Source organism: Oreochromis niloticus, linkage group LG4, assembly GCF_001858045.2.
Source record: "Oreochromis niloticus isolate F11D_XX linkage group LG4, O_niloticus_UMD_NMBU, whole genome shotgun sequence".
Taxonomy (NCBI): Eukaryota; Metazoa; Chordata; class Actinopteri; order Cichliformes; family Cichlidae; genus Oreochromis; species Oreochromis niloticus.
In genome coordinates this window covers 18,403,912-18,418,528 of record NC_031969.2, presented here as the reverse complement: position 1 = coordinate 18,418,528, position 14,617 = coordinate 18,403,912, and the positions used below count along the sequence as shown (strand labels likewise).

The window sequence follows — 14,617 nt, the reverse complement described above, 5'->3', positions numbered from 1 at the left end:
AGAGTACGAGCCAGGGACACGTCTCTGATTATAGCATCTGTGCTAACCTTGCTACTGGAGCACTGGTTATAGACATGGAGCCTAGAGATGGGCTCAAGGTTACACACACATCAAATACAGCAGTGGGTTTTTTGGCTAAGCCAATCATCCACAGTGAATTTGCCACAAGACCACAGGGCTAATGGATTAATAGATCCAGTTTGTCTCTGTAGGAATTGTGACAGAACAGTGGTGCTTTCATGTTCCTACAAAGGAGCTACAGCAGTGGTTGCTGTGCTTTACCTGCCAGGTGTGTGTGCTTTCAAAACAGGTGGGATTCCCAAGACGGCAGGTGGTGTTCACTCTACAGCCACACACACACACTTCTACAACAAAGAAATAAGAACTAATTTAAGACCATAAAGTAAAATTACCAACAACACATTATTGTAGTCAAGCAGCAAAGGCACAAAGTAGAAACATCAGGAGTTTTTCCACTCAGAGAAAGTGTGAACATGACTGGAAAAAAAACTGAAGTCAACTGTGTAAGAAAATAGCATTTATTTGATGCAAACTCTAGCTAATCAGATATTTTTACATCTATGCACCGCTGTTTCGATCAAACAGATTCATTTTCCACACCTGACCGAGACATGAAGGAAGAAGGAAAGAGAAACTAAAATTAAATGATGTCATTTTAGGTAGAAAACAGTGATTTTTATTTGCAGTACAAAAACTGCCAAAAACTAGGCAACAACAAATGGCATGTTTCACTTATTTCATCAAAAACAAACGTGCATTTGTGCATGCCTATCATTTTAAGATCCAAAAGTTCCCAAATTAGACAAAACATTTAATGAAGACAATAATGTTAGTAGACCGACCAACAAAAATGAGCTGTGTGATGAAGCAGTAGTCCTGGGGCACACTTGTGTGTACCGCATGAACCAAAAACACTTTGGCCTTAGTTTGGGTTTTTTTGAAATTCACTTGAAGTGCAAATAACGTGTACAGTTACTGGCTACAAAGTCACAATCAAAGCCACAACAGTCTGTAGTTAGCATCCGCTTTGATCATACAATGACTGTTTGAAACTCCACCTCATCTGGGGAGGTGATGACATATTCCTCTTGCTGCTGCACCACTTGTACTCCTTCCTCCAATGTTTCCTCCGTGGTAACCATAGTAACAGTTCCCTCCGCTGTACCTGCCCTGGCCAGCAGTCTGCCGTCACTGATGGCGGAGGCCAGCGTCATGGCCACCTGCTCGGTGAGGCTCTCGGGCGTGGCGATGGTGATGGTATCACCGCAGTCAGAGATGGACAGGCCTTCCTCGTTCTCGGCCACATTTCGCACAATGATCTGGTGGCTGCTCGCGCCGCCCGCACTCTGCGATTGGCTGACGAGTCTCTGCACCACCTTCACGATGTGGTTTCCCATCTGGGAGGGACAGAGTTTGATGGGTTTTTTGTTTTATTTGTTTTTTTAAAAACACTATATGGGTTCAATTCGAATTTTAGCAAACAATGAGATTCACATATTCTGGAAATACTCCAACACACGTTCATATAATCCTTGTGTACCAACCTCATTTTGGCTGTCTTCAATGACTGTCACTTCTTGCTGCACTTCCTCCTCCGTTTGCGTCTGAATGATAGAAAAAACAAAAAATCTCAAAATTTCCTTTTGAAATTCAGACCTTTACAAACTGCCTCAGCATCAGTTCTGACTTTCCACTGAATACAAAATTGCTCTGTAAGTATTTCAACCCCATTCCAGTCATTCTGCAGTAACACATCTCTTTAAAACTAATGAAATGTCACATACAACATTTTGCTGTGGTTCTGAAATCTCGTAATCTAGGCCCTAAACATGGCAAAGGAAATTGTTTGGTTGCAATCAGCGACCCAATCAGTTTCCTGCAGATATAATCATTTAGTACAACTTGAAGAGTGAAATTACACACTTCAGCTTGCATCTAAAAGAGAATAAGAGAGAATACCACCTGCTGTGACTGAACTCTGGACAGATTTGGAAACATGCTGCAAACTTTGAACCCCCCCTCACAACAACTGTTCAACAGCTTTGTTTTTTTTCCGCCCATCTAATAACTGTTATGCAAAGACCATGTTTTCTGTTAACCCTCCTTCCCTGTAGTGCTAACCTTGATTATATACTCTTGTGTGTCTGCCACCACTGAGGAGAACTCCACCAACACAGCGTTAGGATCGTCTGAGATGATGGCTGTTGCATCGGGACTGTCCAGTGTTGTCTGTCCTTCTGTTAAAACAACCTGCTGCTCACTGGCGTCATCCTTATGGCAGCCGCCTGGGATAAATACAGGTTGTGTTAATTGGTCTGTTTGCATCTGTGCTGCCAGTACATAAGTTTGGCTTTGTGTGTCGTCCTGACCTTTAGCGCGCATGTGCCGATTGAGAGTCCCGTGCTCCGCAAAGCCCCGTCCACACTTTGGGCACTTGAAAGGCTTCTCGCCGGTGTGATGGCGGATGTGTCGTACCAGAGAGCCTTTCTCTCTGAAGCCCCTCGAGCAAAACTGACACACATACGGTCTTACATCACCATGAGTCCGCTGGTGCACTTGCAAGGCATTCTGAGAAAGAGAAGAAAATCTGTTAGACTGGAGTGAAATCCCCCCATCATTAGTGCAAGAATTTTTTTAATGAATTACCTTGGTTTTGTATGCCTTGTTGCATCTGGTACAGTGGTAAGGTCTCTCATCCGAGTGTGCCCTCATGTGTTCCCGTACATGGCCGATGGTTTTGTAGAGCTTGCCACACTCGCCGCACTTGTATCTCCTCTCATTGACATGGACTTCCATGTGTTTCTTCAGCAGGTAACCAGTTAGAAACTCTTTATGGCACAGTGTACACTTGAAGGGCTTATAACCTGCATAAAGAGGAAGAGAAACACAAGAACAAAACATCTTTTACCACAAGTGGCGCATATAAAGCAAGAAGGTCAGAACTGAGACAGCAAAAGACTGAATCCAGCACACTTGGCATGACTTTGTAGAGTGTAAATAACGATAGAGAAATCGGCAGCGACTTTCTGCATTTCTCTATATTTGGCAACAGGACCAACTATGTTGGAAGTTGGTAAGACCGAGTCACACGATGAGAGTTAATTTCAAGCCAGAGGTCTGTATAATAGTCAATTTTATAGCATTCTTACTGTGAAAGAGATTATCCATAAACCAAAGAGATGGAAGACGGTTAAACCAAGAAGAAGTGTCAACATGTTTTTATGGTTTTTGCACTTAATTCTTCAGGCGCTTTCAGGCTGTTCCTTTTTTTTAACAGATGCTTTACTTAAAATAAAAAAAATTACTTCTTTAAATTTAAAGAAAGGGAAAGGTTAATGCATTGTAAATGATCCATAAACTAAAATATTTTTGAAACCTAAGGTTTTCTTTTAATGAATCAAAAAGTCTGATGTTTTTGATTGAGTGTTGTGCCAAAAAAAAACAAATAAAACAACACATGACAAGGACGAGGGAGCAGAAAAAATAACAGCAGGAAAAAAAAATCTCATTAACCCTAATAAAAAAATTACAGGTTTCATAAAATTACAAAAGTATAGCTAACCAAACTGAGCAAGCAACCAAAAGATGTGTGAATGACAGAGTGGACAGGTCATTCGCTACATTTTGCTCTCCCCACTTTCCCCATCTACTCTACTGTCCTGTGAAAATAAAGGCGTAATAATTAAAAAAATACATGAATAATTTTTTAATTTTTTTTAAACAAAAATCTGGCAGCAGTATAATGGGTGTGGTTAAATGTTGCAAGAATATTAAGCATATATTTAAGAGCCACTGGAAAGTGACAAACATTCTTCAATAATGAAGTCATATTTTTAGCTAACGTTAGCAGTGCTAGAGTCAGCAACCTTCAGTCCTTGAGTCCGTGAAGAATGTGATTCCTGTAGTCAAGTGGTTTCATACCAGTTTACTCTGACACAACCTCCACACAACCATTAATTGATTAAGTCACAGTGCTGGGTAGAGACTTACCTAAATGGCCCTTAACATGAAAGCGGAAATAATTCAAGCCCTTGAAGGAGCGGTTACAGTGTGGACAAGTGTGCAGTTTTGATGATGTCCGATCACCACCGTCACCCGTTTCCTTCAAAACAAAAAACACAGAAAACTTAAAATGCACCAGAAAGAAAATACAACAGTGTCTCGTGATGACAAACCTTGACTTTGCCTGGTCTGCTGAATGTATACGCTGTGTAAATTCAAGCTCCCAGTACTTACCTCCTCCATCTCCACAAACTCCTCTTTAACTTGGATCTCAATGACACCTCCGTCGGCTTCAGGGTGGTCCGAAACAACTTTATTTATCTCCTCAGTTGCATGTGGGGTCTCTGTCTCTTCAACCACAGTCTCCTCTGTCCCCAGTGCAATGCCAGAGTTGATGATGGCCTGACAGATGAGATTGTCACCTGCTGCTGCAGCAGCCGCCAGAGCTTCTGCCTGAGACTGCTCCACCACCACCTGACATGAGACAGAGCGACAGCACAGACAAGGAAAGAATGACAGGCTTTAAACTAGAGAGCATGAGCCATAACACAATCTGTGCTAATTTCATTAGACTATCCTGCAGCTGACTGGTGCCTCTCACCAGTCACTTCCACTTAAAAATAATAGTTTCACTGCAGCCCGGAGAGTAGCTGGTGAGCATTTGTAGACAAGTCTGTCTCTTACATGCAAACTACAGGCGATGGCAATATGCTAGCAACCAAATAATCACAAAGAGGTTTCTGCCAACCAATCGAGGAATACACATTGTTTTCCCCAGGGAGAGATGAGTCGCTATGAGAAAACCAGTGTCACTGACTGGTCTCTGGGCCTGTGTGACCGGGGCTTTAGCAATGATTTTCCCAGCAATTGTCATCAAACTCCAGCCACCACATGCAACCGGTCAGTGAACTTATTTTTCCCCTCATGACCAGCAGTTGCCAGATGGTCACTGACCTGTGTGACTCAGGCCTTATTCACTTAATCCAACATTTTCACCTTGCTTGTTACATCCCAGTTAATGTCACATGGTTACCAGTCACATGTCTGCAAAACCTCAATAGTACCACCACTGCCAACTAGTGTATCTGAGGTGTAATTACAGAGGGGTGCAGATATTGTAAAGCATGTTAGATATAAGTGGGATAAACTGATTTCATCTTTACAGGAAAGCTCTCTATAGTAAGCTGGAGCACCGTGAGAAATGTTCAATTTGAACAAATAGAAAACTAAAGAAGAAAGAAAAGTTCCAGAAATTATGAGTGCTGGCAATCATCTCTCTGCAGATTTGAAAAAAAAGAATCTGTATCTCTACTTTAAACTGCCTCAAAAGAATTTCGTGCAAAAATGCACCAAATAACTATAAAAGAGAGGATTCAGTATGTTTTATGTCTGCATCTTTATGCTAACCTGTTGCTCCTGTGTAGTTCCATCAACCTCCATTGTAAAGTGGACCTGATGGAGAACCTCTTGGGAACCAGACTCTACCACACTGACCACAGCGGTCTCAGCCTCCACCATTTCCTGCTCCACCGGCTGCTGCTCCTCCACAACTACAACCTCTTGCTGGGCAGCCACTGCAGCTTGATCAGCGTCAATTCCTGAACAAATTGCAAAGAATCAGTGGATCTTCAAACTGAGGCATAATGCACTATAAATTAAACTGACTATAAATCCATAAAGAAGACTTGTTAGTTTTTAGCTAGCTTCTTAAGAACAAATACACAAATCCAACCTTTCTGCACTCCATCCTTGCTGACCAGGATTTCCTTGTACTGAACAAAGCGGATCTTTTCTGTACATGGTGTGAGAGCTTTGAGATGTCTGGTGAGAGCACCGGATTCTCTGAAGGCCTGGCCACACAGGGTACATCGATACGGCCGCTCATCTGCAAGAGAAAAGACGTCATTTAAAATATAGTTAGGTCATTTTCACGAGATGACGTCAGAGTGAAATGAATGTCTCGTGTGACGTTGGTTTTCTCGTCGTACCCGTGTGGCGACGGTTGTGACGAATCAGGGAACCTTTTGTTCGAAACGACGTCCCACAGAGGTCACATGAGAAGTTTTTCTGGTCACTGTGAGTTTTCATGTGCGTTCTCAAGATATTGGTCTGTGAAGAAGAAGAAAAAATGATTAAATCAGACAGGCCAAATTAGCAACATAAACTCCTAATAACCATTGTGTTTACATTTTCCAATTAAAATAAATGCAAACTCACAGTTTTAAATGTTTTTTTACAAAGATGGCAAATGTAACGTCCTTCTGTGTTGACTTTATACATGAGCTTGTCACTGTCGCCACTGTCAGATACGACTCCCTCGGTTTCATCTGACTGGTCAGAGACTTTAAGGGAAGCAGTTTTCTTCCTGCGCCCTCGACCTAACTGAGCATCGCTTACATCTGTGAGGAAGAAAAAGAAAAAAGGCCAAAGTAATAATTCAATCTGAAATCTAATAAAAAGCTTAAAACAATGTTAACTTGAGCTGAAGCGACTTGTCACTTATATACAAAATGACAAAAATAACATACTGAACATTGTCTCATCTCAGCCTCTTGGGATTTAGATTAATGCTGGGATTAAACACACATTGAGAAAAAGCCTCTTGCAGGAAAATACAAGCCAAATTCAAACAGATGGGTCATTGTGTAAACTGTAAATATAAACAGAACCCATTTCTAAATCTCATAAACTCTTAATTTATTCACAATAGAACATAAAAAAAACATTTAATGTTTAAACTGATACCAGGCCCTCTGGAATTAAAAACAGACATGATTATCTCATCAAAACTGCTGCATCATGGCTTCTCGGGGGCCAAAGCTCATTTAAAATGGATTTGAGGCAAAGTGGAAAACAGATCTGCAGTGTCCCCTGGATTAAAGACAAGAGAGACCATGGGATTGTCGTCTGCGCTAAGGTCAAAAGCCTGCATCTCTGATGTTATGAGCCTGCACTAATATTTTTGTAATTACAAGCTTGGGCATCTGGAAAGGCATCATTAATGCTTTTTCATAAAATATGGGTTTAAGAGGTTTGAAAATCATTGAATAGTGTTTATTTATATTTACACAGCATCCATTTTTTAAATTTGTATTATGAGGTTTATCTTTGCATTAGCTAAACAGCTAGCTGGGGAATCGGGAATAGATTTTGCTGCGTGACTCACCGTTGGTAGTCTTCCCTGCCTCTGCTGAAGATGCAACTTCAGCCGTTTTCACCTCTGAAGAAGAATTTCCATTGACTGCAGCAACCTGGGAAATTTTTACAGCATTCAACGTGATGTGACTCAGTAAAAACCCTCTGATTTTAGAGTGCTCCCCGAAAACACACATCACACTTTATACCTCTGGACTGCCATCGAGGCTGCTGGCGTCCCGTGCCTCCACACGTTTGCAGTGGTGTAACTTGTGCTGGATGAAAGCCTCCAATGTGGAAAACTCGGACTGACAGCGTCCGCACTTGTGCACATCTTCATCTAAAAAGCACAGAAACAAGCCCTTACAGTGTGCGGCAACTTCACCTGTTTTTGCTGTAAGCCATCACCTGTCTGCTGTAAAGTTTGCCCAAATACTGGCTGGACTTCTAACGTGGACAACGCTGAGGCGAGGTCGCAAACAAGCTAATCTTGCTAACGGCAGCTAGCAACATTTGAAGATGAAGGAAGTTAGGCCCAAACGCAATAATCAATAAACAGTTCAGATCTGCTTTAGCTGCTATGAGGACTCACCTTCGTCTCCCAGCGTGGTTTGAATGGTGATCGTCTCGTTGCCGTTCTTCGTTTGCTCCCGCTCACTTTCTGCCGTATGATTATTTTCCACACTCATGTCGTTTGAATCCTCCGTCTCTGTCGCAACGCTGCAAAAGGGAGGAAAACATGGCGGATTTACGACCCCGTAGTCATAACAACAAAGGGCGCGTGCGTATGTCTTCTCGTGGACAGAAAGGCGAAAATTCATTATGTTGAAAATGCATGTTTACATACACATTATACAGGCAGCTCCCATTCAGCTCAATACATTTCATATAAGATTTATTAGGAAAGAATTCACTATATTTTTATTTCTATTTTTCCTTCATATATGCGCAGTTGAAATGACGTGTGACGGGTAAATAATATATAAGAGACATTGCTAGAAGAAAACAAACTATAAATGGCACTCGCTGTATACATGTATGTCTTTACAAACCACTGGGAAATCTCACAAACTGGTGGCCATAATACATGTGAAGAGTGCTCCTTTACACCCACACTCCTAAACGAGTTAATCGCAAATGAGTTAAACTTAAAGGAGTGAGGAAAACAATTGTTTCTGTTATGCTCCAGTTGGTATTTTTCCTGGTATGGTTAGAGCTAAACCGAATTTCCCGGAGGAACCCACCCGAGGGATTAATAAAGTTTCATCTGATTTCTAATCTAACTGCTGAGTGAAAGGTAACTTTAAATCACTTCTAAGTTGTAATACTTATCTTTTTAAAAAAAAAAATGCCAGCGCTAAATCGACATTTCAAATCATCCTCTCAAAATTTCAGATTATTATGTCAGAATGTCAGTTTACTGAGTATCTTCAAAATTTATGATACATAACACATGGACAGGAAACAAAAATCTTCAGCAGAAACATGTTCCAAATGCTGAAGAAAACCGTTTTTTGCTATTTGATATATTGAAATTTTGAAATTTCATAAATAACTCGAAATCTTAAGATACTTAGTAAGTGGAAATCTTGACATATGTAACTTGAAAGTTTGAGATAATAACTCAAAATTTCGACCCAGCTCTGCCTGACTTTTTTTCTCTTTTTTTTAACAGTGGCAGAAATAAACTTCCATATCCATGTAACAAGTGTGGGAGAAGTTCAGTGATATTGGCCTAGGAGCATTTAGACACCCAACACGTTACAGAGAAACTTCTATAAAGTGACCCCTCCCCCACCCCCCAATTTAGTGTTATTGTTTCTTCTAAGTCCCACAAAAAATTAGTCTAGGCTCATGCTGGCTGTAGTTGCTCACATCGGTCCTTGATAATGGCCCATGGCATTGCATTTTATACAAGGGAGACTTCTAATTTTATGAACTTATATTTGTACTGATTTAAATGGAGAATGAACAAACTCTTGTCCCTGCTTCACATCTCCTGTTTCAATGCTTCATTGCCTTATGTTACAGTCATTTCATATTTACACACAGACCTTTATGAGTCATGAGTGGCAACACTAAGCAGTACAAAAAATAAGACTCTAGCAAATGTACTGGTGATCTTTTACCCTTAAATGACCTTTCAGTGTGGGGTCATTTAAGGGTCAAGTGGTTTTACACTTTAAAGAAAACATTCGTAAAAAAAGATAATTGGTGGGTATCAGTGTTTTGGCTTCATAAAACAATATAATTTATGTATTTATTGACAAAGGTATACAGTTGACATTTCTGAGGTTTGTGTCCGTGTTTCTCCCTGCTATTCGCGACATACGAGTAAACAACAAACACTTTACGGCAGTAAATATGGCTTCTCACTTCAGCGGTGTGCTGCAGCTGACAGACCTCGATGATTTTATAACTCCTTCTCAGGCAGGTTTTTTAACACTCGTGTAACATCTTATAATATCATATGTACTTTTGTGGGACATCGCTAGCGAGTGATTAGCTTCACGTGTATGTATAAAAAATAATACTAATTGAAGAAAACGTACTCAAGTGGCTAGCATATCTAACCGTAACTGTTCTTATCTGTTGTGAGTGGACATGGAGCCGTTTTCGAACAAAGTTCGTCATATTACGATATTTATTAATTGGACTAAGTTTGTCTCAGTTTGTAATATCCGTGAACTTTAAAGTGATGAGACGGATGTTGCGCAGTTAGCTTGCTGCTAGTTATAGCGATCATGATGTAAGTATGAGGAACTGCTGGAGACAAGGTTTTGCTTGTTTAAGTCTTTTAAAAAGAGCTAATGGCGCTCGCTAGCAATGCTTTGGTATTTTATGGCCTATCATATTCTTTTTCCTGTGTTGTTTTAGTTTTCTTTGGTGCCTTTGGGCGTTGTCATAAATTGTTTTGTATTGTACATGAATGGAAAGGCGGTTGATCGAGTTGACATACCTGTGGAGGAATGAAATGCCTAGTGAACCTTTTAACGAGATTAAGCTGATGAGCCACACCACGGAGATATGAGAAAAAAAGGTGTGGAAGTTGGTTAAGAAGACCTAAGGTGAAGGTGACCAATCAGTGAGGAGCAGTATGTGTTTCAGTATGTTGCTCCGAGAAGGAGCAATGTTTGCTTTGAGAGTGTTGATAGAGAAGGTCTGAAGGTGTTGCACTGTGTTTTTGTGGATCCAGAGAAAGCATATGTTTGGGTATCAAGAGAAGAATTGTGGAAGACAGCATGAGGAAGTGAGCATGGCAGCAAAGTATGTGGGTGTGGAGTAGGGCGTGTGAGAGATGGGTTCAAGATTGGGGTGGGATTACATCAGGGACCAGCTCGGAGACTCTTCTTGATTGCAGTGGTGTTTTACAGACTGACAGATGAACTCAGGCAAGCGTCTCCATGGTCTATGGTGTTTACAGACAACATTGTGATCTGTAGTGAGAGTATGGAGCAGGTGAAAGAGAGTCTGGAGAGAAGGTGGCAGAGTTGAAGATGCTCACATTTCTATTAGTAGTAACCCAGATGGACAAGATTAGACATGAGTACATCAGAGGGACAGCTCAGGTTGAGGTTTTGGAGAGAATATTAGAGAGGAAAGGCTGAGATGGTTTGGACATGTGCAGAGCAGGGATAGTTGATATGTTGGATAAAGAATGCTGAATATGGAGCTGCCAGGTAGGATTGAAAGAGGTAGACCTTAGTGAGATTCATGGATGTAGTGAAAAAGGACATGCAGAGGGCTGGTGTGACAGGAGGGGATACTAGGGGCAGGGCTAGGTGGTGGAAGATGATCCACCGTGGCAAACCCAAAATGGAGAACAATAAAAGAATTAAAAGAACATTATATATGGATTTAACGTTTAAAAAATCACTAATTTCTTTTAAAAATTTGCTTATGTTGACTTTGTTCTGCAGGAATGTGTTAAACCTGTCAAAGTAGAGAAGAAACAAGGTAAATCTGTGGCCAAAATACAGATAGAAGATGATGGCAGTTATGTACAAGTCAACAAGGTGGGTTTAAAGGCTTGAGTTTGAGTTGTTGAATTTCAGGTATTGCACCGCCCCATATTTTGATTCCATCAAATGTGTTTGTAGGATGGTGGGAAGCAGAAGTTGGAGAAAGCAAAGATCACACTGAACGACTGTTTGGCCTGCAGTGGCTGTATCACCTCAGCTGAGAGTGTCCTCATCACACAGCAGAGCCATGAAGAGCTCTTCAAAGTGCTCCGTAGGAACAAGGTAGCGTTACGTCGTCTGAATGCTACTTACATGAAACTAATAATTTAGCCTGACATCATTTTCACCTGTGACTCATTTCAACTTCAGGCCAATGAGACAGAGCAAAAGACTGTGGTGGTGTCAGTGTCACCACAGGCCAGAGCCTCCCTGGCAGCCCATTATAACCTGAGCAGTAGTGAGGCAGGCAGGAGGCTTACCTCGTTCTTTAAAGGCCTTGGTGAGTGTAAATATGCATTCAAACAATCGGGTTATTTAGGTTGACATAGTCACCTCTGAAAATTTTTGTTGTCACTGTTGTTTCAGGAGTTCATCATGTGTTTGATACCAGCTTCAGTCGGACCTTTAGTCTGCTGGAAAGTCAGAGAGAGTTTGTGGAGCGTTTCCAAAGGAAGCAACAGGACAGTAAGGCCCTGCCCATGCTAACGTCAGCCTGTCCAGGTATTCCACCAGAAACACTCAGGAGCACAAAGTGAAATCAGTGATGTTGGATGGAGTGATTTATTGAAATGTGCAAAATTAAACTGAAATAGATTAGATAATGGGTAAACAGAGTTTGTACAATTCTAACAAGCTTGAAAGTCAATAATTAGTCTGACCAACTTTATTCTTCAACCCAGCCTGGACTCTCTTAGGAAAGTGTGTGTCTTTTCTTCAGGTTGGATCTGTTATGCAGAAAAGACTCACGGGGAGTATATTCTTCCATATATTAGTACCACTCGCTCCCCCCAGCAGATGATGGGATCTTTGGTCAAAAGCTATTTTGCCGGACAACAGGTGAGCTTGTATTTGTTGAGGAGTGGTATTTGCTGAGTGCATAGCTCAAAAGTCTCAAAAAGAGAGGCTACTGAAATGTGTGTTCCATGTATTTTTAGGGGCTGAGTCCACAACAGATCTACCATGTGGCAGTAATGCCTTGCTTTGACAAGAAACTTGAGGCTTCACGGTCAGACTTCTACCTGACCAACGCTGAGACCCGTGAAGTGGATTGTGTCATCACATCTGGTACAGTGATTACTCCTATAGTGGCCTTTGTGCGCATGGACTCGCAGTATCCTCTGTCTTATTTTTCCTATCTATTAAAGGGGAGGTTCTGAAAATGCTGGAGGAGGAAAATGTGTCTCTTAATGATCTGGAGTCTGCTGCCCCAGATACAATGTATGTTCTTTTTCATTTTGCATTTTTTTAAATTTGATAATTCACTCACATAAAGTAATTATACAATTGCACCTGCATAGCTTGGATCATTCCCTATTCATTTACTTTTTTTCTTTTATCGCAGGTTCAGCAGTTTCTGTGGAGATGAGTTCCTGAGCCATGCTGGGAGTGGATCAGGAGGTTACCTGCATCACGTTTTTACATATGCTGCCAAGCACCTTTTCGGAGAGGAGGTGAAGAATCTTACCTACAAGACCCTCAGGTGAGCATGTCGCCTCTTCTTAAAGCAGCAGAAGCGCTTCACGGTGGTGTTCTGTGTCCTGGAACAGCTGAGCTCAAAACCAAATATAAATGAGGACACATTCTGTGCTTGTGATGCACAGTCACAGTAGCTAGATCATCTCAAAGTAACACTACTCATGAGACTGATTATGCCACTCCACCATGTCAGAGTAACGTTCAGTTTTTGTTGATTTATATGATGAAAGAACCCGACACGATCACTCTTTGTCACAGGAATAAAGACTTCCAGGAGGTGAGTCTAGAGAAAGATGGCGTTGTCCTGCTGTGCTTTGCCTCAGCCTACGGCTTCCGCAACATTCAGAACCTGGTGCAAAAACTCAAGAGGGGAAAGTCGCCTTACCACTTTGTTGAAGTTATGGCCTGCCCATCAGGTGAGGTGAAAAACGCAGATGTCCAACTTTCCAGATACCTTTTTTCTTCATGTGAGCCATTAAACTTTTGACCTATTAGAATAGCAGGTTACTCACATAAGAGACTGAGTTGTTACCTCAGCACTACCATTTTTACATGCAAATTAGCCACGCTAAGCGATGTTTTAAAAATGGCATTGCTGCATACAAATGTACATGAAATGATAAGATGCAGCGTTTAGTCACATCTGTGAAGTGAATAGTACAACATGCATGCATTACATTTGTCAGGCTGATAACCAACAAACAAAGTCCACAGTAGTCACATCAGCTCGCCGTTTGTTATTTAATGTTAGCAGATATAATGTTTGTCTTTACCTCTTGTTCAGGATGCCTGAATGGCGGCGGGCAGGTGAAGCCCTCAACTGGCCAAAACCAAAAGGAGCTGCTCCAGAAAGTTGAGGATCTCTACAAAGCAGAGCGCCCCCTGTTGCCAGAAGATGACGCTCGCGTAGCTGAATTGTACCAGTCATGGCTCAACAGTGTAGGGGATGAAAGAGCCAAAGAGCTGTTACACACACAATACCACACTGTGGAAAAAATGACCAATGGTCTCACTATGAAGTGGTGATACATGTTTTTTGTTGTCTGACAGGGTGTTTCTGCAGAGTTTTATTTTGCACAAATTTTAGACAGGCTGTGTCTACAGATCGTCCAAATATATAATATTTGTTTGCTAATACCTCTTTGTAAAACACTTTTCTCACCTAAAAGCTTAATGCCAGAGGGGTATACAACGAAGGAAGTCCAACACAGTCAGGCTGTCTCTGCCTTACCTGCCTTGACAAAACCTAAAACCCCAGTCAATGATAATGAGAGATGGTTATAAAGCCTTTCTGCTTCAGGTTCTATGCACACTCACATTAAAAAATGGGCATTTCACATGTCACATGACTCTTCTTGCATGCAAAATGACCCCTATGAGTGTCATCCAATTCTAATCAGAGATGATGCTTTACAGCTGGGCTTCATTCGTGATGTTAGTAAGATACGGCTTAACAACGTGCACATATAAAATGTATTCCACCAGCAGAGAATCTGTATTGCATTTAAAGATGAAAATGTGCCATTTAACCTGCTTTTAAACCGAAACACTGAAGGTAACCCGCTCCTGAACTGGTTCAGCAAAAGTCATCCCAGTGATTTAGCCACTGGTCCACCTTTGTGCTGCTGAAAACTTTGTTATAAGGTTGACACAGCCAACAAGCTCATATATTCTTAAATATGTGAAAACCTGTTAAAATGTAAGCTGAGGTAATATAAAGCAAAATGTATTCATTGATTTGATTGTTACATGTGTATACACATTTTGAAAATAAACGTTAATTATAGCTGTGTTTTATAAGT

The 14,617-nt window shown here is 41.2% G+C and overlaps 2 protein-coding genes across 3 annotated transcripts; one reads left to right on the top strand and one right to left on the bottom strand.

Moving 5' to 3' along the window:
- Positions 1-525: 525 nt before the first annotated feature.
- Positions 526-10,151, bottom strand: e4f1 (E4F transcription factor 1). The gene is made up of 15 exons (XM_003456347.5): positions 10,118-10,151; positions 7,751-7,878; positions 7,368-7,498; positions 7,190-7,274; positions 6,241-6,422; positions 6,012-6,132; positions 5,756-5,908; positions 5,431-5,621; positions 4,258-4,497; positions 4,012-4,123; positions 2,668-2,885; positions 2,391-2,589; positions 2,143-2,306; positions 1,566-1,625; positions 526-1,418 (listed from the first exon to the last, which is right to left on the bottom strand). Exons 2-15 carry the CDS (start codon positions 7,845-7,847, stop codon positions 1,053-1,055), a joined length of 2,319 nt encoding a protein of 772 aa, XP_003456395.1. The 5' UTR covers positions 7,848-7,878; positions 10,118-10,151; the 3' UTR covers positions 526-1,052.
- On the top strand, positions 9,444-14,601 carry narfl (nuclear prelamin A recognition factor-like). Of its 2 annotated transcripts, none has more exons than XM_005461093.3 (11): positions 9,444-9,588; positions 11,079-11,174; positions 11,259-11,402; positions 11,490-11,619; positions 11,706-11,840; positions 12,058-12,176; positions 12,275-12,404; positions 12,485-12,557; positions 12,682-12,819; positions 13,074-13,231; positions 13,600-14,601. In XM_005461093.3, the coding sequence occupies exons 1-11, from the start codon at positions 9,523-9,525 to the stop codon at positions 13,839-13,841; spliced, it is 1,431 nt and encodes a 476-aa protein (XP_005461150.1). In that variant the 5' UTR covers positions 9,444-9,522; the 3' UTR covers positions 13,842-14,601. The 2 variants fall into 2 exon arrangements, with proteins under 2 accessions (XP_005461150.1, XP_019213585.1); XM_019358040.2 differs by lacking the exon at positions 9,444-9,588 and adding an exon at positions 10,299-10,408.
- Positions 14,602-14,617: the final 16 nt, after the last annotated feature.